General features: G+C 38.7%; 2 protein-coding genes across 2 annotated transcripts in view; both read left to right on the top strand.

Annotated features, from left to right (window-relative positions):
* Nucleotides 1-87: 87 nt before the first annotated feature.
* Nucleotides 88-2,308, top strand: LOC311296896 (E3 SUMO-protein ligase ZBED1-like; the record flags this gene model as incomplete). Its single annotated transcript, XM_084418880.1, has 2 exons — nucleotides 88-1,554; nucleotides 1,805-2,308. 2 exons carry the CDS (start codon nucleotides 88-90, stop codon nucleotides 2,306-2,308), a joined length of 1,971 nt encoding a protein of 656 aa, XP_084275006.1.
* A 1,401-nt stretch (nucleotides 2,309-3,709) lies between these two features.
* LOC311297726 (NLR family CARD domain-containing protein 3-like) overlaps nucleotides 3,710-25,855 on the top strand; it is a 105,332-nt gene continuing 83,186 nt past the window's right edge. The window contains exons 1-8 of the mRNA XM_084420146.1: nucleotides 3,710-3,736; nucleotides 5,815-5,909; nucleotides 6,103-6,216; nucleotides 7,524-7,637; nucleotides 8,150-8,311; nucleotides 8,506-10,233; nucleotides 12,372-12,443; nucleotides 13,428-13,601. Of these exons, the coding sequence (XP_084276272.1) occupies nucleotides 5,860-5,909; nucleotides 6,103-6,216; nucleotides 7,524-7,637; nucleotides 8,150-8,311; nucleotides 8,506-10,233; nucleotides 12,372-12,443; nucleotides 13,428-13,601 (2,414 nt within the window). The 5' untranslated portion in view covers nucleotides 3,710-3,736; nucleotides 5,815-5,859. The remainder of the gene's footprint in view (nucleotides 3,737-5,814; nucleotides 5,910-6,102; nucleotides 6,217-7,523; nucleotides 7,638-8,149; nucleotides 8,312-8,505; nucleotides 10,234-12,371; nucleotides 12,444-13,427; nucleotides 13,602-25,855) is intronic.

Below are 25,855 nucleotides of genomic sequence, written 5' to 3'. Positions count from 1 at the left end.
GCAAGTTGCAACAACAACACTGCAGTCTACAGCGAGCTAACAAATATTAGCATTAGCACCAACTGCCTTGCCCCAAAACAACCGACCATGGAGTCAAATGAGGTCGAAATTGAGGACGCTCCGCCTGGATACAAGTCATATGTCTGGCAGTATTTTGGCTTTCTCATTAAAAAAGACAAAGACGGCAATAGAGTAACTGACAAGACTAAGACTGTGTGTAAGCTATGCCATGCTGTCATTCCGTACACCACATCCAACACATCAAACATGAACCACCACCTTCAACGTCACCATAAAAATGTGAAGACGGCCCCGGAGAAAACGAGCCTACCGAAGGGACAGCTGACCATGAAACAAGCGCTGACACCAACTCTACCTCCGTCAAGTCCGCGTGCAAAACAGATAACCAGGCTCATTGGCGAATTCATAGCGGACTATATGGCTCCATTTAACATGGTAGAGAACAGAAAATTCATCCAAATGTTCAATGTGCTGGAGCCCAAGTTTAAGATGCCATGTCGAGGACATTTTTCAGAGAAGGTAATCCCGGAAATTTACAATGAAACCAAACAAAGCGTGAAAGAGTATCTAAAAAATGCCGACTGTGTCGCCCTGACCACCGACGGCTGGACCTCGCGTGCAACACAGAGTTATATAACCATCACGGCAGAAGTCATCAACGAAAAATGGGAGAGAAAAAGCTTTGTGTTGCAAACTCGTGAGCTAAGTGAAAGTCATACTGGTGTTAACATAGCTCACGTGTTGAGAAATGCGTGGGTGAGTGAGTGGGAGCTAACGAGGCCACAAACAACCATTGCTTGTGTCACAGACAACGCGAGCAACATGGACATTGCTGTGAGAGAGAGCGGTCTCCACCCTCACATCAAGTGCTTAGCGCATGTTGTGAATCTGGCCAGTAAGCGAGGCTTGGCTGTATCCCGCGTCGCGCGCCTTCTTGGTCGTGTGCGAAGAATAACTACATTCTTTCACAAGAGCACCACGGCCACCGCCGTCCTGACCAATAAGCAAACCCAGTTAGAGCTGCCTCGGCATAAACTCATCTCCGATGTCCCGACCAGGTGGAATAGCACATACGACATGCTGGCGCGCTACCTGGAGCAACAAGCAGCTGTCTCAGCAGCGCTGAGCTGCCCAGGAATCCGAAGGAATGCGAGAGAAATTGACACTCTGGATAACACTGATATATCAGATGTCGAGGACATAGTGAAACTGCTTAAGCCACTGAAGACAGCCACAACAGTTGTCTGTGATGAAAAAGAGCCCACTGTTTCACTGATAATGCCACTGAAGTTCATGATCGAGCAAAGCATGTCACCAGACGAAAATGACACAAAGACCATCGCCAACATGAAAAGCGCTATTCTACTCGACATCTCGGACCGGTACTCTGGGGACTGTAATGACATGCTGCAGGAGTGCACTGCGCTTGACCCACGATTCCGAAGCCTGTCCCATCTGAATGATGAACAACGCGAGTCCGTCTATGCCCGAATACGTGAAAAAGCTTCAGCACTTCATGAGCAGCGCAACCAGGTAGGCTAACTTTTATTGAAAAAAAAATGAGGTGCCCTGCGCGTGTGTGTAACTCTGTATGTGTAGGCCAGAGCCCGAAAACTTATTTCTCATATTGTTTTTTTGTCGATGAGAGAGAGAGAGAGAGAGAGAGAGAGAGAGAGAGAGAGAGAGAGAGAGAGTCTCTGTGTGCGTGTGTCTGTGAGAGAGGGAGGGAGTGAAGGATTGAAAGACAGAAATGTTTGAGCTAGTTTTATTTTAATTTTTTCAGACCAGCAGTGACATAGATGAAAGAACCACTAGGGCCAGTGCTTCAACATCAGGGGCAGCAGCAGAGCAGGCCAGGGTCATGGTTGAGGCAGCACAGGGAGCAGAGCAGAGCCAGGAAGAGCCAGTGGAAGGAGAAAGGCAGATGCAGGACGTGACACAGCCTCCCCCACCAAAAAAGACAGCATTAGAAGATCTCCTTGGGAGCTCCTACACTACTGTTGTTGAGACAGTGCAGTCCAGCAGAGGGATTGAAATGGAGATACTCTTCTACAGAAATGGGATTCCTATCCCACTCAACAGTAGTCCACTTGAGTGGTGGAAAGTTAATGCATATGCTTACCCCATACTTGCCCCCCTTGCCAAAGCCTACCTTTGCATTCCTGCTACGTCAGTGCCCAGTGAGCGTGTCTTTTCCACAGCAGGAGACATTGTGTCTGCTCAAAGATCACTGATTACACCAGAACATGTTGATATGTTAGTTTTTTTGAAGAAGAACCAGTCCTGAGATAACTTAACCTAGGATTAGATTAGATTAGATTAGATTCAACTTTATTGTCATTACACAAGTACAGGTACAAGGCAACGAAAGCAGCCTTGTAGAGCAGCACTAAGGGAGTGTTCTTGTTTGTGTTTGGCCAGTTAGGCCTTGTGTTTCCCTGTGTGCAGCTGAAACAAAAATAAATAAGTTGTTGTTATACAGTAATATTTTTTTCTTTTTTTTTCTTTTTTGATATCGTATCGTGACGTATCGTATCGTGACCCTGGCATATCGAGGTGCATCGTATCGTGAGTTTAAGTGTATCGTCCCATCCCTAGTGCAAACCGGATGAAAAACTACAGGAAACGTTTGACCTCTGTAATTGCAAACAAAGGCTACTGTACAAAATATTAACATTGATTTTATCAGGTGGTCAAATACTTATTCTAAACTTAATCTTATTTGCAGCTGTATCATACAAATAAATAGTTAAAAAATCATACATTGTGATTTCTGGATTTTTTTTTTTAGATATTGAAAAATGTGTCTCTCACAGTGGACATGCACCTACGATGACAATTTTAGACCCCTCCATGATTTCTAAGTGGGAGAACTTGCAAAATAGCAGGGTGTTCAAATACTTATTTTCCTCACTGTATGTATGTATGTATGTATATATGTATGTATACTGTATATATGTATGTATATATATATATATAGGCTATATATAATCTAACAGAATAAGAAGACAGAAAATATACAGTGTGTCAAAAGTTTGGACATGATAGGAACTTTCTATAGTTAAGAAAACGAATATCTTCTTAAGAGAAGAGAGAAAAACAAAATTGAATGAACGACCAAATATAAAAATAAATTAACAGATAAAAACAAACTGAAAAATACGCGAGTGCTTTTTTTGCGCAAAAAACACAATTTACCACTTTATTTACAAAGTCTGCTCTCATACGCATGCGTCGCGGTGCTCTCGTGAATGCGCGTCTCTCTCTCTCTCTCTCTCTCTCTCGTCACACATAGAAAGTGAAAGTAAGTTCTCCTGACGCCATTTTGAGCAGGTAAAATACGTATACTATACGGAAAAAACCGAGCAGGTGTTTATCAACGTTTGCCCTGTCCCAAATGGAACCCTAAGCACTCGCGGTCTTCCTCTGAGTCCGCAATTTCGTGACGTAATGCCGCTTTGACTGTCGGGAAGAAGTCTGCTGCGGAGTCCGCATCAGCGCGGGTTCGGCAAAAGTGCGCATCAAGGGTGCAAATCGACCACATGGGGGCGGTCTCACGGACTTAACGGACACGCGCACGCGGCAGCCATTGTAAGTCCACAAGACCGAAAGGGCACATGAAGTGTGCCATTTGGGACAGGGCCGTTTAAGAAGGAATTTATGATGTTAAAGCTGGAGGATTTGAGATCCTGTATCTTGTAAAAGTTTGATCAAGGTGAGTGTTTATTTGTGGTGACTTCCTCATATTAATATGAATCTCTGGCATTTGACATTTCAAGTGATTGTTTGTTTGATATGAAATATTAAAGGGTTTCTTTCACTTCAATGTTTCTTTTGTGTTTGGCGGGTAGGGATTTGTTGGTAACACTTTATATTACGACCCGCAAACAACTGCGTAAGTAAACCGAAATTACGGTGTACGTTTCTGTAATTATAGTGTAGTAGCCTACTTCCGTGTAGGTAGGGAACAATAATTTAGTTTTGGGTAATAAAGGGGTAACACCAGATATACAACCTGCAAAGAACTTCGTAAGTAAACCGAAATTACGGTGTACGTTTAGTAATTATAGTGTACCTCCGTGTAGGTAGGCCTATAAGGGAACAATATGTTAAGTTTTGGGTAATAAAGGGGTACAACAACAATATATATAGCCTACATATACATATAAGTTTAATTTACAACCCACAGATGTCAAAATTACCCTGTAACTACATTGCACAAGAACATATTTTGCCAGAAATGTGATAAAAACTTTTATATACAACAGACGTACAATTTTTGCCTGGAATATATTAACAGAATATGGTACCTGTTTTAAAATAATTACATTATAAATAATTTGCTTGTATATCTGGTTGTACCCCTTTATTACCCGAAACTTAACATATTTTTCCCTTATACCTACGGAAGTACACTATAATTACAGAAACGTACACCGTAATTTCGGTTTACTTACGCAGTTGTTTGCGGGTCGTAATATAAAGTGTTACCGATTTGTTTTCTTTTTCACCCGACTGAACCTGTTCAATCAGCGTTACTTGGTTTCAGTTATTTAATCGTTTGTCTGTGAATAGGCCAGCCTGATCTCATGAAAATGCGTCTCTATTGCACGCATTGGCCCTCATTTATCATTCTTGCGTAGAAACGGGCGTATATGTTGGCGTAAGATTATGCTTACACTCCTCTCACCGCCTGATTTATGAAGCTGTGCGTACCTTTGAAATCCAGGTGTACGCAATACCTGACCTTGATAAATGCCGCGGCTGAAAACGATCGTCATTAGAATAACACGCCCCTATATATTCAAGTCTCCGCTTCCCCCACGCCCTCATTTTACGCCATGGACACACGGAAGACGGCAAAGAAGAGAAACTTCTCCGACGTTGGATGAGCAAATGACCTATCACAATGCATTATTTTACAGCACGTGTTTTGAAACAATTAGCATTTAATTTCGTATCATGTATTGGGGTGTACAATAGTGATGATGATGTGATGTGGAGTACCATTCATTCACATTAATAATTGCATGACAATTTGTAATATTATTATTATTATTATTATGATTTTTATTATTATGATTTTTATTATCAATGACGCTTATTGTTATTTAGAAGAAGAATGTCGTTATTATTATTATTTGTATTATTATTATTATTATTATTATTATTTAAAAGAAGAAGAATGTCATTTTTATTATTTTGTCAGTCTGAATAATTTTTTGGTCATTGAAAGCCTTTCATTACTGAACCCAGTCCGACACCTGCCGGGCCTAACCCTGAAACGTCAGGTAAATCGCACAGGCTCGCAAACTGAAGGAATGCATATGCCTACAAATCAAATGCTTTGGTAAAGTCACACAAATTAAACATTGAAGTCCATGTTGCACAAAAATAAACACTGAAGTTTATAATTACTATGTTGTTGTTTTTTTACAGTGGGTCATAATATATCATATATCTTTTAGTTTGTCAGTGCGTTTTGTGGTGTTAGGAATTGTTTCCGCACTAACTCAAAACGTGCGTACATGTACATCACCTCCTGAGCTGGCGTAGGATTTGAGCGTGCCGTACGCCAATGTCCATATTGATAAATCTCAAAGTCACCGTGGTTTTGGGTGTACGCTGGAAATTTGGTGTACGCACTTTTGATAAATGAGGGCCAATGCGTGCTATAGAGACGCATTTATCGGGGGGGTTTGAGTTAACACAGTCACATGATCCTTTTTCTCCCACACTAAATTATGAAGGTTGTTTAATCATTTAATTTAGTGTGTGAATGTTCATTCAGAGTCAGTGGAGGAGATCAAACTCATCAGATTCTCCTGTATCTTCATCATGGCTGATTCACAAGGATCCAGAGAGGAAGATTTTTCTCCAGGATGCAGGTACTTTCAACAAACACTGTTAAATATTGTATTGCATTACAGTAAAATATCAGTTTTTGACTAACTAACATGAAATATTAAATAAAAAGATACTTTAAGTTTACTCAAAGTGATTTAAGATTATATTAATATGGTTCCTCTCATAAAGAACAAACACAGTAATCTAAAGGATTAAACTGAAACTCTGTTCCAGTTCAGTCCAGCAGAAGAGCTCAAACCCAGAGTCCAGCTGTGTGTCTATGAAGAGTAAGCGCTCTATGGATCCGCCAGAAGTGTTTAAGAGTGGAGATACACAGCCTAATCTCAGGTATATAATTTTGATAAAAGATGTGCTTATAGTATGACACTTTTGAATTAGATGCATCATTTATCTCAGTCAGTCTAATACTAGCGATGACATCACGTAAGTGTAAGATGATGATATAAGTTTCCACCTTTATATAATGGAGTAGGTGTAAAATTGAGTGGATTTTCTAACCGCTGGTTCAGATTTGTTGAAATCTTCACAGTGTCTGGTCAGAACAGTGATGTTTCACAGCAAGAGTACTGTTACTAGAGTACAGTAAGGTGGTTTATCTTTAAAGGTCAGCAAAACATTGGTCTCTTAAGTCGGTAGAGCCTTCGTCCTTCATTGTGCCTTTGAAAAGAGTCATGTGATCGTCCTTGTGATGGCTAAGGCCACACTTAACAAATAATTTATTTAAATGGTTCTAGTTTTCACTTTTTATTTTTTGCATGACAAATTGATATTTCGTTTGCTTTAAGGGATTCATTTTTTTGTGTCTGCTTATTTATAAATTTCTATGTATTTAGTTTATTTCTTTAATATTATTTACCCAGAACATTTGTACTGGATGTGCTATGTTGTCTTTATGCACGCGTTAAAGATCAAAGAGCGACAAAGCCAATAATGATAATAGATAATAATGATGATAATTATAATAAGGAACAAAGGCTTGGAATTTAAAGGGCGTGGCATTTCCTGGTGTCCTTTATATCTTCAGTTGGGAATTATGGGAAATTTAGTTTTTGGGACAATATGTGTTGGGGTCGTTTGTTAATTTGAATGTGTTTAAAGGAGATATATATATGGTTTGGTCAGGATTGCTAAAGGGCTTCATTTTCTGTGGCTGAATTAGTTCTGGTGATGGATCCTTGAGAAATATCTGAGACCCAGAACTCTAATGTGCTTCTGTCCCATTTATTAGTTACAGTTTTTTTTCTCTCTATTTCTTCTGCATAATTTTTTTTATCAATACCTACGTGTTGCAGTCAATAAAAAGACACTTTGTTGACTCTGTGAATGTCTCCTGAAAATTTTATGGAAGAACCTTTACAGTCGTAAATGTTCACCTAAATTGAATCAATCTATAATTCTATAGTTGTTTTCAATTTGTTCGTTTTGAGTTCCTAATTCCTAATATTACCGGTTTTCTCAGTTGCTTTGGTAAACTTTTTGAATCATGATTAACATTTGCAAACCACCAAGTTAATTTCTCAAAATAATTATAATCAAAGTTTGAGCTAATCCAAAACACCACTGAGTTACAAATGTTAAAGCCAAAAGTGTTACAACACACCCTGGTCTTTCCTTCTTTTTTTTTTTTAAACCAGTTCAGTCCAGCAGAAGAGCTCAAACCCAGAGTCCAGCTGTGTGTCTATGAAGAGTAACTGCTCTATGGATCCGCCAGAAGTTTTTAAGAGTGGAGACAAACGGCCTAATCTCAGGTATATGATTTCTTTAAAAGTTATGTTTATAGTATGACACTTTTGAATTAGATGCATAATTTATCTCAGTCAGTCAGTCTATTACTAGCAATGACATCAAGTAAGTGTAAGCTGAGATTGTTTTCCACCTTTATATAATGGAGTAGGTGTAAAATTGAGCAGATTTTTCTGACCGCTGGTTCAGATTTGTTGAAAGCTTCACAGTGTCTGGTCAGAACAGTGATGTTTCACAGCAAGAGCACCGTTACAAGAGTACAGTAAGGTGGTTTATCTTTAAAAGTCAGCAAAACATTGGTCTTTTTAGTCGATTGAGTCTTCGTCCTCCATTGTGACGTTGAAAAGAGTTCATTTCTCAAAATAATTACTATTAAAGTTTGAGACAGTGCAAAACACCACTGAGTTCCAGACGTTAAAGCAAAAGTGTTACAACACTCCCTGGTCTTTCCTAAGACAGAAGATTCCTGTAAAAGTGCACAACATTTATAAGTCTGTATGCTTTTATTTTCACTTAGTTTTAAAACCAGTTCAGTCCAGCAGAAGAGGTCAAAACCAGAGTCCAGCTGTGTGTCTATGAGGAGTAACTGCTCTATGGATCCGCCAGAAGTGTTTAAGTTTGTGTACAAGCCTGTGATTCAACCACAAGACTTTAATGAAAGCATGTATCCTGGTTTCAGGTAAAATGCAGGACTTTTTTTGTTGTTATTTAATTTTAGGTGTTGCAATGCACATCACACATCACTCAAACACATGATTAATAATTGAAATATTTTAGAAACCTAATGATGTTCTGTGTCCCATAAATAGTTTTGTAATTTATGGCTATTTAGTTCTCTGACTTGTGTAATAATGTGGTATTTTAATCTTACAGCCATGACTCTAAACCTGCTGAAGTCCTCAACACATTGAGATCAAATCTGAGACAGAAGTTTGTGTGTTTGTATGAGGGAATATCAAAGCAGGGAAACCCAACACTCCTGAATGAGATCTACACAGATCTCTACATCACAGTGAGTGAAAGTGGAGAGATCAATAATGAGCATGAGGTGAGACAGATTGAGACACAGTCCAGGAGAACAGAAACAGAGGACACACCGATCAAATGCAGTGACATCTTTAGACCTTTACCTGGACAAGACAAACCCATCAGAACTGTGCTGACAAAGGGAGTCGCTGGCATTGGAAAAACATTCTCTGTGCAGAAGTTCATCCTGGACTGGGCTGAAGGGAAAGAGAATCAGGAAGTCCAGCTCATATTTCCACTTGCTTTCAGAGAGCTCAACTTGATGAGGGACAAAACACTCAGTCTTTCAGATCTTCTTCATCGCTTTTTCCCTGAAACAAAAGAAATGGACATATCCAGTGATGAGTATAAAGTGTTGTTCATCTTTGATGGTCTGGATGAGTGTCGTCTGTCTCTGGATTTTCAGAGCGATGTGAGGTTGTGTGATGTGATTGAATCAGCCTCAGTGGACGAGCTGCTGACGAACCTCATTGTGGGGAATCTGCTTCCCTCTGCTCTCATCTGGATCACCTCCAGACCAGCAGCAGCAGATCTCGTCCCCTCTGAGTGTGTCCATCGAGTGACAGAGGTACGAGGCTTCAGTGACACACAGAAGGAGGAATACTTCAGGAAGAGAATCAGTGATCAGAGTCTGGCCGACAGGATCATCTCACACCTGAAGTCCTCAAGGAGCCTCTTTATTATGTGTCACATCCCAGTGTTCTGCTGGATCTCAGCCACTGTTCTAGAGAAGATGTTGAGTGAAGCAGAGAGTGGAGAGATTCCCAAGACTCTCACTCAAATGTACACACACTTCCTGCTCATTCAGACCAACATCAAACATGAGAAGGACTATGAGAAGAAAGTGAAAGATGAAGACATGATTGTCAAACTGGGGAAACTGGCTTATCGGCAGCTTGTGAAAGGCAACCTGATCTTCTATGAGGAAGACCTGAGCGAGTGTGGCATTGATGAGACAGAAGCATCAGTTTACTCAGGATTGTGCACTCAGATCTTCAGAGAGGAGTTGGGCTTGTGTCAGGGGAAAGTCTTCTGCTTTGTTCATCTGAGCATTCAGGAACATCTAGCAGCTCTATATGTGCATCTCTCCTTTATCAACAATAACATCAATGTGTTTGACCAGATTACCAAACCAACTAATGGAGACACAGTTTCCCTATCTGATCTCCATCAGAGAGCTGTGGATGAGGCTTTAGACAGTAAAAATGGGCATCTGGACCTTTTCCTTCGTTTCCTTCTGGGTCTGTCAGTGAAGTCTAATCAGAGTCTCTTACAAGAACTAAAGACACAGACAGCAAACAGCTCTCACAACAATGAGAAAACAGTTGACTATATTAAAGAAAAGATCAGTGAGAATCCCTCTCCAGATAAATACATCAATTTGTTTCACTGTCTAAATGAACTGGGTGATCTTTCTCTAGTGAACGAAGCTGAACCTCATATGAGCCGTGGAGGATTACGTGATGTGAAACTCTCCTCGTCTCAGTGGTCAGCTTTAGTGTTTGTGTTGTTGTCCTCAGAGGAGATACTGCAGCAGTTTAACCTGAGCAGCTTAATTGGAGCAAGAAATGATCAGTAAGTAACACTGAGTACAATATTTACAGTCTAAAACATTAAGAACAAAGAGAAACTAAGAGATCAGAGGTGTTTAAATCATGGGGCACAGATTTATTTCTGGGATATTGTACATAATTTGCGGGTGTTTCTCAAACCGTGGCTGTGTCCTAGTAAGGCTGCATATCTCGACTGCCACGTCATCAAGCGCCTCTGAAGGCTGTCTTAGTTTGAAGGATCTTTTGAAGACAGACTTCATTTTGTGTCTTTAATTCAGCTCGTTTTTAAGGATGCATCAAGTATATCCTTCGTGTTCTTCAATCTCCCACAATCATTTGCACATATTCCAATTAATGTAAAAGAACTGATGGAAAATCGGTCGGCACTGAGTTTATCTGAGTTCATTATGAAATGTAAGGCACAAATAATGTATTCGGAGATGAAGGCATACATGTAATATTTTGTTTCTGTGAAAATTAATCACTGAACACTAAACTGACAATAATGTAAGACACTGAGAGACACAGACGGCTGTCATTCACTGTATTGAATTAATAAAAAAGCCAGTTAATATAAAGATATTTAGTAGAAAGTAATGTTCAGAAATTAAGTTTTAATAGTATTTTTGTGCCGTGACAGTGGGGCGGGAATGTGCGTGACGTAGCCATGCACACTTACTAGGGCGTCTCGTTCTAGTATTTAATGCTGAAGACTCGAGTCTACAAACCTCAGAAGGACCCGTGTAACTTAATTTTCCAGTTGAGTGCGCGAGCCTTTCAAAGTAAACTCATTTGACCATTGTGTGCGCACCGTCTGCGCAATCACAAAAATTGGGCTACAAGCGTGTAACAGTGGTGGTGGCTTCCCTCAATTTAAATAATTTATTTTACAAAAACTTCGGGCGCCAGACAGTTTTATAAAAACTGACAAAAAACAAACAACCCAGGATAGCAAAGAAAACCACACACAAAAAAAAATAAATTCAAAATAGGATTCAATTTAACTGGAATTTATTACTTAATGTTTATCACATCATTCAAAAAGAAAAAAGTTACTGACTTAGAAAGAGAAAAAAAAACAAGTATAGTTCTCAACATAACAGTTCAATATCAATAATCACACAATCACATAACGATGCTTCAGTGAAATTTGGATAATACTGGTGACACTCTAACTGAACGTCCACACTGGCAGATTCGAGTGTCCATATTCACGCCAAACTTTTCATTACATAAAAAGAGAAAGAGCAAAAAAACATATTGAATACACATATCGCGGGTGAAAAACCAAACAAAATGCAAATATATCAAAGATCAACGATAATGCATTCAACTTCAATCAAAAAGCATGGATAAGCAGTAAACAAATGTGTGGATGTGAATGAAATGCGTGTGTGTGTGTGTCTGATAACGTGTGAATGAGTATAGTGTGAGATTGTGCGTCGAACACACTGACCAATTTTGGCGGACGGAATCGCAAAGGGAGAGTGAGTGTGCTAAGACCTCGCCAGGCTCCCGGAGGGAAGTTAGCACCTTGTTGGGTTCATTGAGTGAACCGCTCACTAACAACAGCCGGTCTTTGAGGTGCGTCGCTATGGAATCACCAGACTCCAAGTCGCATCAGACAGTATATGCAGGTTGCCTCAGTTCAGACAACACAGGACATCGTCCACTCCACACGGTAACCACTAACTTCACTCACATGTCAAAAGACATAGCCAGGTGACGTGTCCTCTTTCCACTTGGTTAAAAATATCTCGCCTCCACTTCCCTTTCTGCCGTTAATTAGTGTTAATTAGTCATTCCACCCTTTCCGTCAAAAGTGAAAGTAAGCGTAAACCCTTTTTTTTTTTTTTTTTTCAATGTTCACTATGGGCCACAAGAGAAGTATTAAGAAAATAAATTAGATTAATGTCTCATCAAAAATTTTCTTTATCATCAGTTTCTCGCAAAATGATGGACAATGATTCACATTTCGTGTGCGTCATTTCCTGTGACAATAAAACAAAGTAAATTATTAAATAAAGCAGTGTTTAATTAAACAAAATATTTGAGGGTATTTCCAAAGGTATAATGTATTATTTACTTATGATATTAATTATTTATTTTTATTATTGTTAGCATTAATAATTAACTTATTTATTTTTTATTTTCAATTAGTGTCACACAAAACTCAGCAGATGAAGTTCTTCAGAAGCTGCTGCCTGTGGTTACAGCAACTAGATCAGCTTGGTAAGTAACACTGAGAACAAGCATCACTGTTAAAACATTATAACATTTCTTACTTAAACATTATAAATTAACGGTTTAAAGGAGAACTCCGGTCAATTTTAACATTGAGCTAATTTTTTGGTAAATTTGGAGTGCTGTCAGTACAGAGAACAACGACAAAAATCGGTGTTGCCTACACCGTGTTATCCTCTTTTTAAAATTTGCACCCTCTTGACTTCAGTGGGGCAAGTTTTAAACCTGCTTTTAGCCTCTTAACATCCTTCATGTGTCATTACAAGTGCACCAGCCATGTGAGTGATTCCTTCAGAGTGAACACGGGTGAATCTGACTGCAGTAGATGTGAAAGATATCAATAAAAGTTATGTTAATTCAGCCAGCGCACATACCTGTATTTACATCCTGTTTTCGGTCGAAGTCCAAAGTAGTCGATTGTCGAGTTCACGCGCATAGGTTTAGTTACCTATGATCACGCGCGTGAACTCGACAATCGACTACTTTGGACTTCGACCGAAAACAGGATGTAAATACAGGTATGTGCGCTGGCTGAATTAACATAACTTTTATTGGATAACATGGTGTAGGCAACTCCGATTTTTGTCGTTGTTCTCTGTACTGACAGCACTCCAAATTTACAAAAAAATGAGCTCAATGTTAAAATTGACCGGAGTTCTCCTTTAACAGAAAATATGAGTCAAACTTCAGCTTTTAAACCCTCCACCTATCTGACCTGATTTTGTGATCTAATTAACCGTTTTAATTTTAGAAATTTATTTTCAAATATATGCATTTATAATGTATGTATATAAACATTTATATTTAGGCTTTTGTATATTAATTTTAATTTAAATTAAATGTTAATACATACATATTTAGACTTCATTGTTTTAAAAAATTTATATTGCACAAACTATAAACACAATTAAGAAAAACAAAGATTTCTGTTTTGATTTGAGAGAGTGAAGAGTGTGTCATTGTTCTCTACAGGTTGGTTGATTGTGGTGTCACAGATGAAGGTTGGGCTGCTCTGGCTTCAGCTCTGAGATCAAACCCCTCTCACCTGAGAAAACTGTATCTGTCTGTGAATAAACTAGGAGACTCAGGAGTGAAGCTGTTCTCTGCTGTACTGGAGAATCCTCACTGTAAACTGGAGAAACTGTGGTAAGCTCATACATGACTCTCACATGAAACTGTCACTATGAATTCAAAAAGTATAATTAAAATGGAATAAAATGCAGGGAAATATAACTATTATTACATTAAAGGATTAGTTCACCTTCAAAAAATTTTTTGCTGATAATTTACTCACCCCGATGTCATCCAAGATATCCATTTCTTTCTTTCTTCAGTCGAAAAGAAATTAAGGTTTTTGAGGAAAATATTCCAGGATTTTTCTCCATTTAACCCTTTATAGGGCACTCATTGAAATATTTGGAAATTCTAAATTTCAACCTCAAAAAGCTAATGGGGGATGTTACAGGACATTAAAAAAAAAAAAAAAAAAAATATATTTTTCATCTTTGCATTGCAAATCAAGGTCAATGAAGTCACCATATATGAGCACTTGCCTGTCTAGGGTAAAAGAAATTACCGTATAAATTGCCCCATAAAGAATTATATAGTGTTATTTAAATAAACTCCTGTTGTTCTCACAAACTTCTCAATGCCTCATTTTATGAGTACAGAATCTAATTGTACGACTGTAGAAGTTTGATACCATCACGGGCATTATTAGTGGGGAAATTTACGAGATACAACCTTGGATCCATTAGCGCCTGCACTAAGCCATTCGGCTGATATCTCGAAATAAGTTCTAACTGTAATAATGTTCGACCAAGGGAAAAAAAAGCTTCTGGGGGGGTGTTTGACTTCGAGGTCATGGTGCAAAGGACCCTAAGTTGAAATTACTCCGAACCATCCCTTTCAGATTTTGCAAAGTGATGCCTGGGAAAAGCTGTTAAGATATATTAAAAAAATCAAGCGGTGGTAAATCTGTGTCTTTTTCTGCAAATAAAATATGCAGTTGACACAAATAAGCTGTGGCAGCTGCTACAAGGGCTTTTTAATTGAATTATTATTGTATAAATAGTTGTTTTACATACATTTTTAAATAACAGTAAGTGTGAGTGTGTGACTGTGCACACATGGGGGACCACAGCTGTCCCCCTGAGCCAAAACATTTGGATACCTAAGAGTGTCCCTGTTTTTATTTGTGTGTGCGTGCCATTTAACTATAATAAAAAAACATACATTCATAAGGCATATGTCTAAAAATGGACACTTGCTAGTCTTAGGTGAAGGGGGCATATGATCAAATATGGTCCATTTAGTTTTCAGCCAAACATTAAGCTAATTTTTACAAATGCTATGCAAATCACAACAATCTTAATCTTTAACACAACTATTCAACCAAATAATTTGTGAGTTACATCAACTTGCCATGTTTAGTTATGATGTTATTACTATAGCCGTGGGAGAAGCCAGGTTCAAAAAAGCAATATTTATGATTTCTGCAAGATGGCTGTGTTTGAGGTGCTCCAAGCCACTGCTGATTGGTCAGATGCCTTGATGTCAATATCTGTCAAATAGCTTGATCTCCCATGATTGACTGAGAGAAAACCACATGACTCTACAACTCCAAATGGAGGCAGGGGGAGGGCATTTTGAATGTGTGAGGAAGTGACTAAATATGGTTTCTTGCCCCATAAAGGTTAATGGACTTCAATGGCAACCAACGGTTTGAAGGTTCAAATGTCTGTCTCAATGCAGCTTCAAAGTCTCGACACGATCCCAGTCGAGAAATAAGGGTCTTATCTAGCGAAACAATCGGTTATTTTCACACACAAAAAAAAATCAATTATATACTTTTTAACCACAAATGCCCATCGTGTACCATCTCTGAGATGCGCCACGTATTGCGTCATCACGTGGGAAAGGTCACGCGTCACATCATCTATCTAAGTTATTTGTCTTTGTACTCCGGTTCAAAAAGGTAGGGAAGGGTGAAAAACTCCATCTCATTTTCTCCTCCAACTTCAAAATCGTCCGACATCTTTGTTTTAATTTATTTAAAAAAAATGTTGTGACCTTTCCAACGTAATGACGTAATACATGGTGCATCTCAGAGATGGTACAAGACAGGCATTTGTGGTTAAAAAGTATATATATATATATATATATATATATATATATATACAGTATATATATATATTAGGGCTGCACGATTATGACAAAAATCATAATTGCCGATTATTCCCTTGAAATTGTAATTGCGATTATTAATTACGATTATCACAATTTACATTGAATATATATATATATATAGACATATTATTATACATGTTTACTTAAAAATTGTGAACACACACACTGTACCCCCTTTACTTAACATACACATAAATTGTAAGAATATGACTAATAGTAAAGACTACTAAGAAATAAACATTAGGCATAGATGCTAAAGCTATTAAATAGCAGTCCCAAACTAGCTTTTGTTAATATTGGTATGAGCCACCAGAGTCATTAAAAAATGTAAAAAATAACACAAAGTGAAAATAAAGTGGCATTTTGGGGTTAATATTGAAACGACAGTTACCATGGTGAATACACAATATTAACAAGAACTGTTAATGAAACATGGAAACTGCTCCTGGTGAATAGAATGAAAATCATCCCTGCATGCAAATCCTTCTCAGCTAACACACGACGTACCAGTAACGTGATTTATTGGTATTTTACTTTTATTTCGTGACTTACTAATTTACAACGTAACAACGTTGCATGCTCGTAGTTTCCTTTGCACTTTATACACAGCGCGCGCCGCCGCATCTGCGCGTGCAATTGAAGAGTGTGCATAATACCATAGATATGTCTATGCATAATACGAACATAGTAGCCTATAACGGCTGACAGGACAGGAACGTCCGTTTTTCGGAGGTGAAAGACTTTTTATTTCGGCGTACACATACGTCGCTGCCTGGTTGTTCCTATTGTGCTATGTTTTCTGAAATAGTTGTGATTCGCCTCTTATAAGATGCTCTAAATGCACGCGGAGTGGATTTTTTTTTTTTTTGTAATCGCGGCTTTGAACGATTACGTAATCGTGGCATCCATAATTGTAATCGCGATTAGAAATTCGATTAATTGTGCAGCCCTAATATATATATATATATATATATATATATAAAATATGTTTTAGAAAATGACCGATAGTTTTGCTGGATAAGACCCTTATTTCTTGACTGGGATTGTGTCGAACATTTGAAGCTGCATTGAGACGGACATTTGAACCTTCTTTGAACATTTGTATAGCTGGTTGCCATTGAAGTCCATTCTGTGTAGAAAAATCCTGGAATGTTTACCTCAAAAACCTAAATTTCTTTTCGACTGAAGAAAGAAAGACATGGACTTCTTGGATGACATCGGGGTGAGTAAATTATCAGCAAAGATTTTTTTGGAGGTGAACTAATCCTTTAATTACATGCAAAGCTATTGAAACAACATGATCACATTCATCAAATTATTTTCATGTCTGTTCATATGATGTAAGAGGATTAATATTTTTCTGTTTTAAGCGTTTACTCTTTTTCTCCTGCTGCTGTGAGTTCATGTGTTTGATCTGTAAATGATTGAACACATGAGCTTCTCCTCATCAAGGTGATAATGCAGGACTGATAGTCACACTGAAAAACACACTTTGACATCATGATATACATTTAACACCCTTTACTTTAAACACACTCAAACTCAGCACAGGATTAACACAGTGCATTCATTTTAATTTTAGGGGGAAACTGGATACTGTAGAGATTTTTTTCCAGGTTTAAAATCTTACATCATGTCAATGTCACAGATCATGACATGGAGAAACACTATAGTACATCAATGACACGTCAGTGTCTGTATTATTAATGAGACTGCATGTTCTTATCCTATGAGAAGACATTTCTCTTACTTATTTAAGACAGCACATGGTATTTTTCTATGACAGACACTTTAAACTGTAAAATCACGCAGTAGTTTAGAGAGGCGTTCATTGGTCGCAAGTGTTTATGTCCATGGTGCAAGAGTTGAGGGTGTTGCAGCTTCCCCCGTGATGCTGTCAGGCCGAGACTCCCTGCGGGCGTTTGGTTGGCCATAAACTACCGACACAATCAAACTGTGTGTGTGTAACAAGTATTCTTCTGAGAAGAGCTACAATAATTTCTATCTTCTCTGTCACTATCCATCTTTATTGTCAATGTCCTGAAGGTACATAGATGTGTGATCTACGCAACCGTTTTTTATGACATTTGTATGAGAAAATGATAAAATATATGCATTTATAGTGAATGTATATAAACATTTTTACTGTTAACCCTCTGGGGACCAAGCTGTTTTTGGGGTCGTTGAGATGTTCTGACATGCTCTGACATTTGTGCTTTTTTGAGTTATTTATAAACATGTTAATGGCAAAGGTGTAAATTCACTCTATATAGCACAAACAGGGCTACCATAATATGCGAGCAACGTGTATGTAGATGTTTGTATTTTTAAGAGAATAATGTTTATGCGTGGTTATTGGAAAAAATTAAAATGAAAGTTGCTGATTTAAGAACACAAAACACATATTAAATATGTGTCCACAAGACTTTTGACTAATGGATGTTGTCCCTTTGAATTCTAGCTTCAAAATTATGTGAAAATCATCCTGCCTAATTTTTCACATAAAACACTACATTGATTTAAACATTGTAAAACAGTTTTTTTGTCAGAAGAGGTTTATGCGTGGGAGTGGTAATGGGTCATCAATATTAATGAGATTCAGACCAGGGGTGTGACATAGACGCTCCCCCAAGTGCTAATGGGCCATCAAGTGAGGCAGCCTTAACAAAGAATGAGGAGATTCAAATGTTTTGTTTTTCAATCTGTTTTATTGTAATTTTGTAAAAACAAAAGTAAAGGCAGGTATCTCACAGTAAATGCTTATGCCCCGTTGATGCGGGCTCTAAGCAAATCAAATGTGAGGAAAATAAACAAAAGTAAAGGCAGTTGGTAAATATGTACTTACTCTTTCTGATTTCTGACTGTGTTGCTAAGCGCACTCCGAGTTGCAGGCGGAGGTAGTGATGAAGCTACATTCCTTTAAAAAAAGTTGAAGAATATTATTACATAAATATAACTATAGTAGCATTAGTCTATAATGAATAACTGATGTAAATAATTTTAGACGCGTGCAATAAGCCTATATGCGTGTCAATGGGCCATTACCGGAGAGGCACACCGCAAACATTAGCCTAACACATTTGTGCACTTCATTAACTGGGTATATTTACACATTTCAGCACATTTACACACATTTACAACTGATATTTGCGAGCATGCATCGTTAATGATAATGAGGCAGCATTTATATAGTCAAAATATAATCTAAACACCTACTAGGCCTACTTTCTAAAATAATTTCTAAATTCTATCTTTCATACATAATGATCTAAACATATAATTTACTGCTAGGCTACACATACAAATACAAATTTTCTTAACCAAGGGGTGTAGCATATGTACACAAAAAAACAAAACAAAACATTTTTGACGTTGAAATGGTACGAGATATTAAATTCATGGTATAGATATGCACTTTCATTAGATCGTGTTGAATATAGGTAGATATCAAATGTCAATACTCTGGATGGCAAGTCCACCCAGTATAATATGTAAGCTCATGTTTTGAATAGCTTGTCAACTAATGCAAGTAAGAATAAATACTTACTCATCCGAAATTCTATCCATGGCTGGATCAATTCGCTCTTCAAAATACAAACGGTCGTCATCAGAGTAGTCGCGCTCCTCTTCTGGTGAAAATCTGGACTCTTCGTCGCTAGTATCCAGGACGAGCTGAAGGGCTTCCGCACCGGTGTACCGTGTCATCTTCCCAACGCGCAGGTGACTGAATGATGAAACTTGAAGCATTTAATGCATTTGCTTGGGGGCATTTACCTGTTTTGCATAGATGGCTTAACACATTATCTTGTGAATAGCGCGCTCCGTGAGTAGGCGTGAACGAATTAAAGTCAATGAGCTCGTAATGAGCTCGACTGGAATCGCTCTCTTTTTATACAGATTACAGAAGCTGATAATATTTGTTTTTAATATAAATTACTTCATTTAAAAGATGCGATCTCAAGCTTTATGCCCGTGGGTCTGTTTGCCTGTTTGACTGAATTTTCGCGGAGTTATAGATCATTTTCGAACGCGTTTCAAATGGGAGTTTACTGACAGAGAGAAGGCAGAAATCGCATCATGTTAAAGTTTCTTTATTTTTCAAAAAGCAAAACACTTTATTTTTATTGTGAGTATACAGAAAAAAAATAGAAACTGAACAGGATCGATTGATGTATAACACGAAAATTAAAGATCAAAATTAACAGAGCATTTTGTGTTTATTTTTCATTGCTAAAAAAAAAAACGAGCAAAACGCGCGGGCGCGTTTTTGGTCCCCAGAGGGTTAAAGGGAAAATACAGATTGTGATCAATGATTTCGTCCACACACATTTAAGATGTGTACGAGACATTTAAGATTTTTTTTCATGTTGTATTTGTTTATATTATTATTATTATTATTATTATTATTACTATGAGGGTGTGGGGGGAAGAAGGAAAGACCACAGAGTTTGTTTAATAAACAAAATTATTATTTTTTATTGAAGACGACGTTTGGAATGCGTGTAAAATAATCACTGTTCCCTGAATCAAGGGCTTAATATGAAATGCCAACACATATGGTCATACAAATAAGAGTAAGAAATCGTTCAAAACGGTTAAAGGGTCGATTTTTGTGTGCATTCAATAACAACACGTTTTTCTTTTGTAAAATAAAGAAAACAACAGGTTAAGTTTTCTGCCATCTCAGTCTCTGTGAAATTCTTTCTGGAGCACATCACAGAAATTAACCAAAAGGCAGCGTGTACATGTAGCATGTACATGAGAAATACATTTATAAAATAATTTAAGTGTCTACTTGTACGTGTGTATAGCTTATTGAACGTTAAATACGTTATATACTAATTGAATTGTAACTTGCTGATCTAGAGGGAGCTGGCATGCTTGATGTATGTCTAATAAAATGTTAAAAAATGTGAATGTCTTGGAGAAAGAGAAGAGCAGACATATGGTGTAAAGATCTCATTTTTGGGTTGCTGTTCCACTCCTGACCAGCAGGGGGTGCTCTCCTTGAGTCTTCTATGCCATGCTCCCTCCAGACATACAGATGGCACTTAGGCCCAATCCCAATTCTACCCCTTACCCCTTCACTTTCCCCTACCCTGCACGTTCCCGTGAAGGGGTAGAGTTGTCTCGATTCTCTTTTGGTTTGAGGGGTAGGGGTAGGGGTAGGAGGAAGGGCCAGATAGCCCTTGAAACGAAGATTTTTCAAGACCACACTTCAAACGAAGGGGTATGAGAAATGTACCTGCATACACTGGCTACAGAGGCAACATGGCTGCCAATAATCATTTTCTTTATGTCACATTCAATCTTGTGTTCATATTTACGGTCATGTTCTTCAAAGAAACGTTTGCAAAAAATCGCTGCAGTTCGCTAACGATAGTCCCGCAACATATTTTCATGTCTGATAACTGGTGAATGTAATTGCGGCAGGGAATTGGCTTATCTTTTACCGTACGCCTGCTATGAACGCATTGTTTTCTTGTGGTTATATGTGAACACGATATAAACGAACTGTGCTTACACAGTTTCGTGCTTTTTGCAACATGATCAACCAGTCTTGTATGTTCTTTATCAAACAGGGACACCTGAGGAAACTCGGAGGCTCATTCGTTTTCGCGCTGACAACGAGCAATGTTTCCTGAAGTCCAAAAATATTTTGGCGTCGAAGATATCGTCATCTCCGTTGTTTTCTGCGAACTTCAGAAGAAAAATGCAAAAAAATTGCTGTAACCCACGCAATTGAGATGACTACAGCTGATGACGGCATCTTGGAAGTTTGTGATAAACATTGACGCATCTCCTGTGACGTAGGCGCTAGCGACAACGTATAATGACGTGTAACGGTGTAGTAGTGGTGTCCCATTTCTTAGGGGAATATTTTCACCCCTACGCCTTGCCACTCTGTTTCAAGGGGTAAGGGGTAGGTGAAGGGTTAGGGGTAGGCGAAGGGGTATAAAATAGAATTGGGATTGGGCCTAACACTCTGAGCCCTGTTCTCTCCACTCCTGCAGATGGTGCCAATGACTCTAACCTTGTTCAGCACTCTGCTCGTTAACCCTCATACCCTTCACCTGTGTCTAGCCCTTTATAAGTCTGTTTGTTCCCTGCCTTTGTGTTCAGTCTTGAGCCTATGTACTCTGTGCTTCAGTGTTCTGTGATCAGTTCTCAAGTTAAGTTTGTGCTTATTGATACCTTTTGACCCTTGTGTCTATTGTGTTTCACTGTTTTATGGAAGCTCGCCTTTCCTTGTTTATTTGTACTTTGTGTTTTTTCTTTTATAGTCCGTGAGGCAGACCCCCAAATTTCAGAAATTAGTATCATAAGAGGGCACCAATGTTGCTCTTTTTTATTCAACAGAGGGATGTCCCTGGACCACAAAAATGCATGATAGCAATTTTTAGTGGGTAGCTTAAGGTAAAAAAATCACCAATTATATGTATGACCCTCCCAAAAATGTGTGGAATTCCACGTAAGGTCAGTTATTTCTTTAATTCATTATTTTTGGTACCAAAACATTTATACTTGGTGATATCTAGGTTGGAATATTGTCAAAACTTTAACTTGTTTCAATAATATAGTTATTATGATTATTTTTCTGCATAAAACATAGTGGTGTACAGATTTCACTCATTGTTTTAAACTGAAGACCAGTCAGTATACACTCACCAAAAGGATTATTAGGAACACCATACTAATACTGTGTTTGACCCCCTTTCGCCTTCAGAACTGCCTTAATTCTACGTGGCATTGATTCAACAAGGTGCTGAAAGCATTCTTTAGAAATGTTGGCCCATATTGATAGGATAGCATCTTGCAGTTGATAGAGATTTGTGGGATGCACATCCAGGGCACGAAGCTCCCGTTCCACCACATCCCAAAGATGCTCTATTGGGTTGAGATCTGGTGACTGTGGGGGCCATTTTAGTACAGTGAACTCATTGTCATGTTCAAGAAACCAATTTGAAATGATTCGAGCTTTGTGACATGGTGCATTATCCTGCTGGAAGTAGCCATCAGAGGATGGGTACATGGTGGTCATAAAGGGATGGACATGGTCAGAAACAATGCTTTTATGGCATTTAAACGATGCCCAATTGGCACTAAGGGGCCTAAAGTGTGCCAAGAAAACATCCCCCACACCATTACACCACCACCACCAGCCTGCACAGTGGTAACAAGGCATGATGGATCCATGTTCTCATTCTGTTTACTCATCAGACCAGGCAACATTTTTCCAGTCTTCAACTGTCCAATTTTGGTGAGCTCGTGCAAATTGTAGCCTCTTTTTCCTATTTGTAGTGGAGATGAGTGGTACCCGGTGGGGTCTTCTGCTGTTGTAGCCCATCCGCCTCAAGGTTGTGCGTGTTGTGGCTTCACAAATGCTTTGCTGCATACCTCGGTTGCAACGAGTGGTTATTTCAGTCAAAGTTGCTCTTCTATCAGCTTGAATCAGTCGGCCCATTCTCCTCTGACCTCTAGCATCAACAAGGCATTTTCGCCCACAGGACTGCCGCATACTGGTTGTTTTTCCCTTTTCACACCATTCTTTGTAAACCCTAGAAATGGTTGTGTGTGAAAATCCCAGTAACTGAGCAGATTGTGAAATACTCAGACCGGCCCGTCTGGCACCAACAACCATGCCACACTCAAAATTGCTTAAATCACCTTTCTTTCCCATTCTGACATTCAGTTTGGAGTTCAGGAGATTGTCGTGACCAGGACCACACCCCTAAATGCATTGAAGCAACTGCCATGTGATTGGTTGATTAGATAATTGCATTAATGAGAAATAATAATCCTTTAGGTGAGTGTATGCTTCCATGTAACAGGTAAGAATGGATTTTGCAATGTTATATATTATACAATTATTGATTAATCTATCAAGTCAAATCATTGTATGCTAATTACCATGGATAACTAAACAACAAGTGAAGTGAATGTTAATTGCCCAAATTGTACATTTGTTGACTGTCCATGTACTGGTGCTTGAGATATCTTTATAATAGATGCACACACATATATGCAGAAACACACATAAGCAGACATTTACTATATTACACTCCTGAAGGCAGACAATAAACATCAAATTAATTTTCTGCTTGCAGAAATATGTATAAGACTCAGGAAGAGAGATCTCCTCAAAAGAAACGGCCTAAAATTTAAAACAAGTGTTTAATACATTGCACTGAAGAGGACCCAGAGGGGTGGATAAAGAATGGCGACCTGGAGGTGGACTGGATGATTGGCCCAGCAGCTCCAGAGGCAGTGCTTGCCTTCATATCGTAAAAATGTACACGCTCATGCACTCTTCCAAAGTGTACCTGTCTAGCTAATGGTCTTAAGTGTACAGACCTATGCAAACTGGATTGTGACAAAAGAGAGCAGAATGATGTAATGGAAAGTGACATTGAGATTGGTGGGGATGAAGATAATGATGACACCCCAGATAGCAACATTGTTTTGGCCCACATCTGGCACTTGTGGCACTGATCACTGTTATGGTGACTTCAAATGAAACACATTAGAGTTAAACCTCTGTTAATTCTCAATAAAAACTTTTGTAGATATCTGACAGAAATAAAGTCAGTCTGGTTAGTAATAAGTGAAGCTGGTAATGCTGTTTGTGGAGTTGTTTAATCCTCCTCTGCTGAGATCTTCACAGATTTAATGTCTTCTTTTCTCTTCAGTGGATTTCATCTTAGGCTGTGTCTGAAGTCAGTTGTAGTTCTTGTGTTTCTGCTCGTCTCTTTTTCTGTTCTCTTCTTTCCTTCAGTGATTCTGCTTGTTAACAAGCTTATTAAGGCTGAGATGACTCCATATTTAATATACACAGATTTTGTGGCTCAGATAAGGTCCAGTTCTGGTTTATTTCTTTGCCCTTGGCTGACATGTGGCATTGCTATGGCCTGCTTGTGGCCCAGATCTGGCAAACAGGAGTTGTGCGCCCAAGTGCCATCATTCCACACCGCATGTGGGCCAGATCCGCATTCCAAGTGCCAGATGTGGGCCGGATCTGGGCCGAAACAATGTTGCTATCAGACACTGAATAACTTTGTTATGTGACTAAGGGGTTCTTAAAGCTGCTTATTTGTACACTCTAGGATTTGATACACTTGACTTGTGGTTTAGTTTTCTTTAAAAGTTCTTCTTGGGGCTAATATCCAACTAGTGAACCATATTTGCACAAAATATTATTTTGTGCAAATTTTGTATAATGTGTTATATTTTCCTTATTTTTTTGTATATTTTCTGTCCTAAAGAGCCTATATTATGATTTTATTTTACTTTATTTAATTTCACAGTGATATTTCATCATAAAAGAGATCTAAAGCAATAGATATGTCAATATAACAGTTTATCAATGTTAAGATTTATTTTGCATAATTATATTTTTTCAGCACGTTTAAATGTAAAATTTGTAATTTTCATACCTTAAGCTACCTACATGGCACTGCTATCATACATTTTTGTGGTCAGGGGGCATGCCTGTTTTGAAAAATAAACATTACAATTGGTGCCATTTTTGATACCAATTTCCTGCCCGCCTCACGGACTATTAGTAAAGATTATATTTTTGGAAAGAAACTGTTACAACACAGAGGGGACGGACACACGGATGAGGTAAGATGAGTGTTTATTTACAACCAGCAGAGGTAATGACAGTGCAGATGAAGGTGAGTGGATCTTGAATAGTCCCGATGTGGTTGACAGGTATGACTCAGTATGTTTCTCTTTTCCAGATGGGGAACAGAAGGAGATTACCGGAACCAGGGATGACACAGGTGAACACAGGAGAACACTGAAGACGAAGACCCACGAGGAAGACTGGAAGACTGGGAGAGGAGATCACGGAACAGGTAAGTAGTAGAGGAGTCCTGGAGGTAAGCATAAGTTAGTGTCTTGATGCAAACGATACCGGACAGTGAGTGATGGTGAGAGCGGGGTTTAAATGCAGTGAGTGACTGATGAGCTGATGACGTGCAGGTGTGTGTGATTAGTATTCAGGAGAGGAAGTGCGCCGTGATTGAGTGAGGGTGGAGTCTGGCGTGATTGTAACATTACCCCCCCCTCCACGGCCCGCTCCTGAGGGCCGAGGACCCCGACGTCGTGGCGGTCGGCCTCTTCCCCGGGGTGCGGGTCTTTCCGGATGAGTGGAATGGAATTGCTCGAGCAGGTTGGGATCAAGTATATCATTTCTGGGTACCCAT

Source organism: Rutilus rutilus, assembly GCF_951802725.1.
Source record: "Rutilus rutilus genome assembly, chromosome: 9".
Classification (NCBI taxonomy): domain Eukaryota; kingdom Metazoa; phylum Chordata; class Actinopteri; order Cypriniformes; family Leuciscidae; genus Rutilus; species Rutilus rutilus.
The sequence above is the reverse complement of the archived record's forward strand: the minus strand, read 5'-3'. Positions and strand labels throughout refer to the sequence as shown.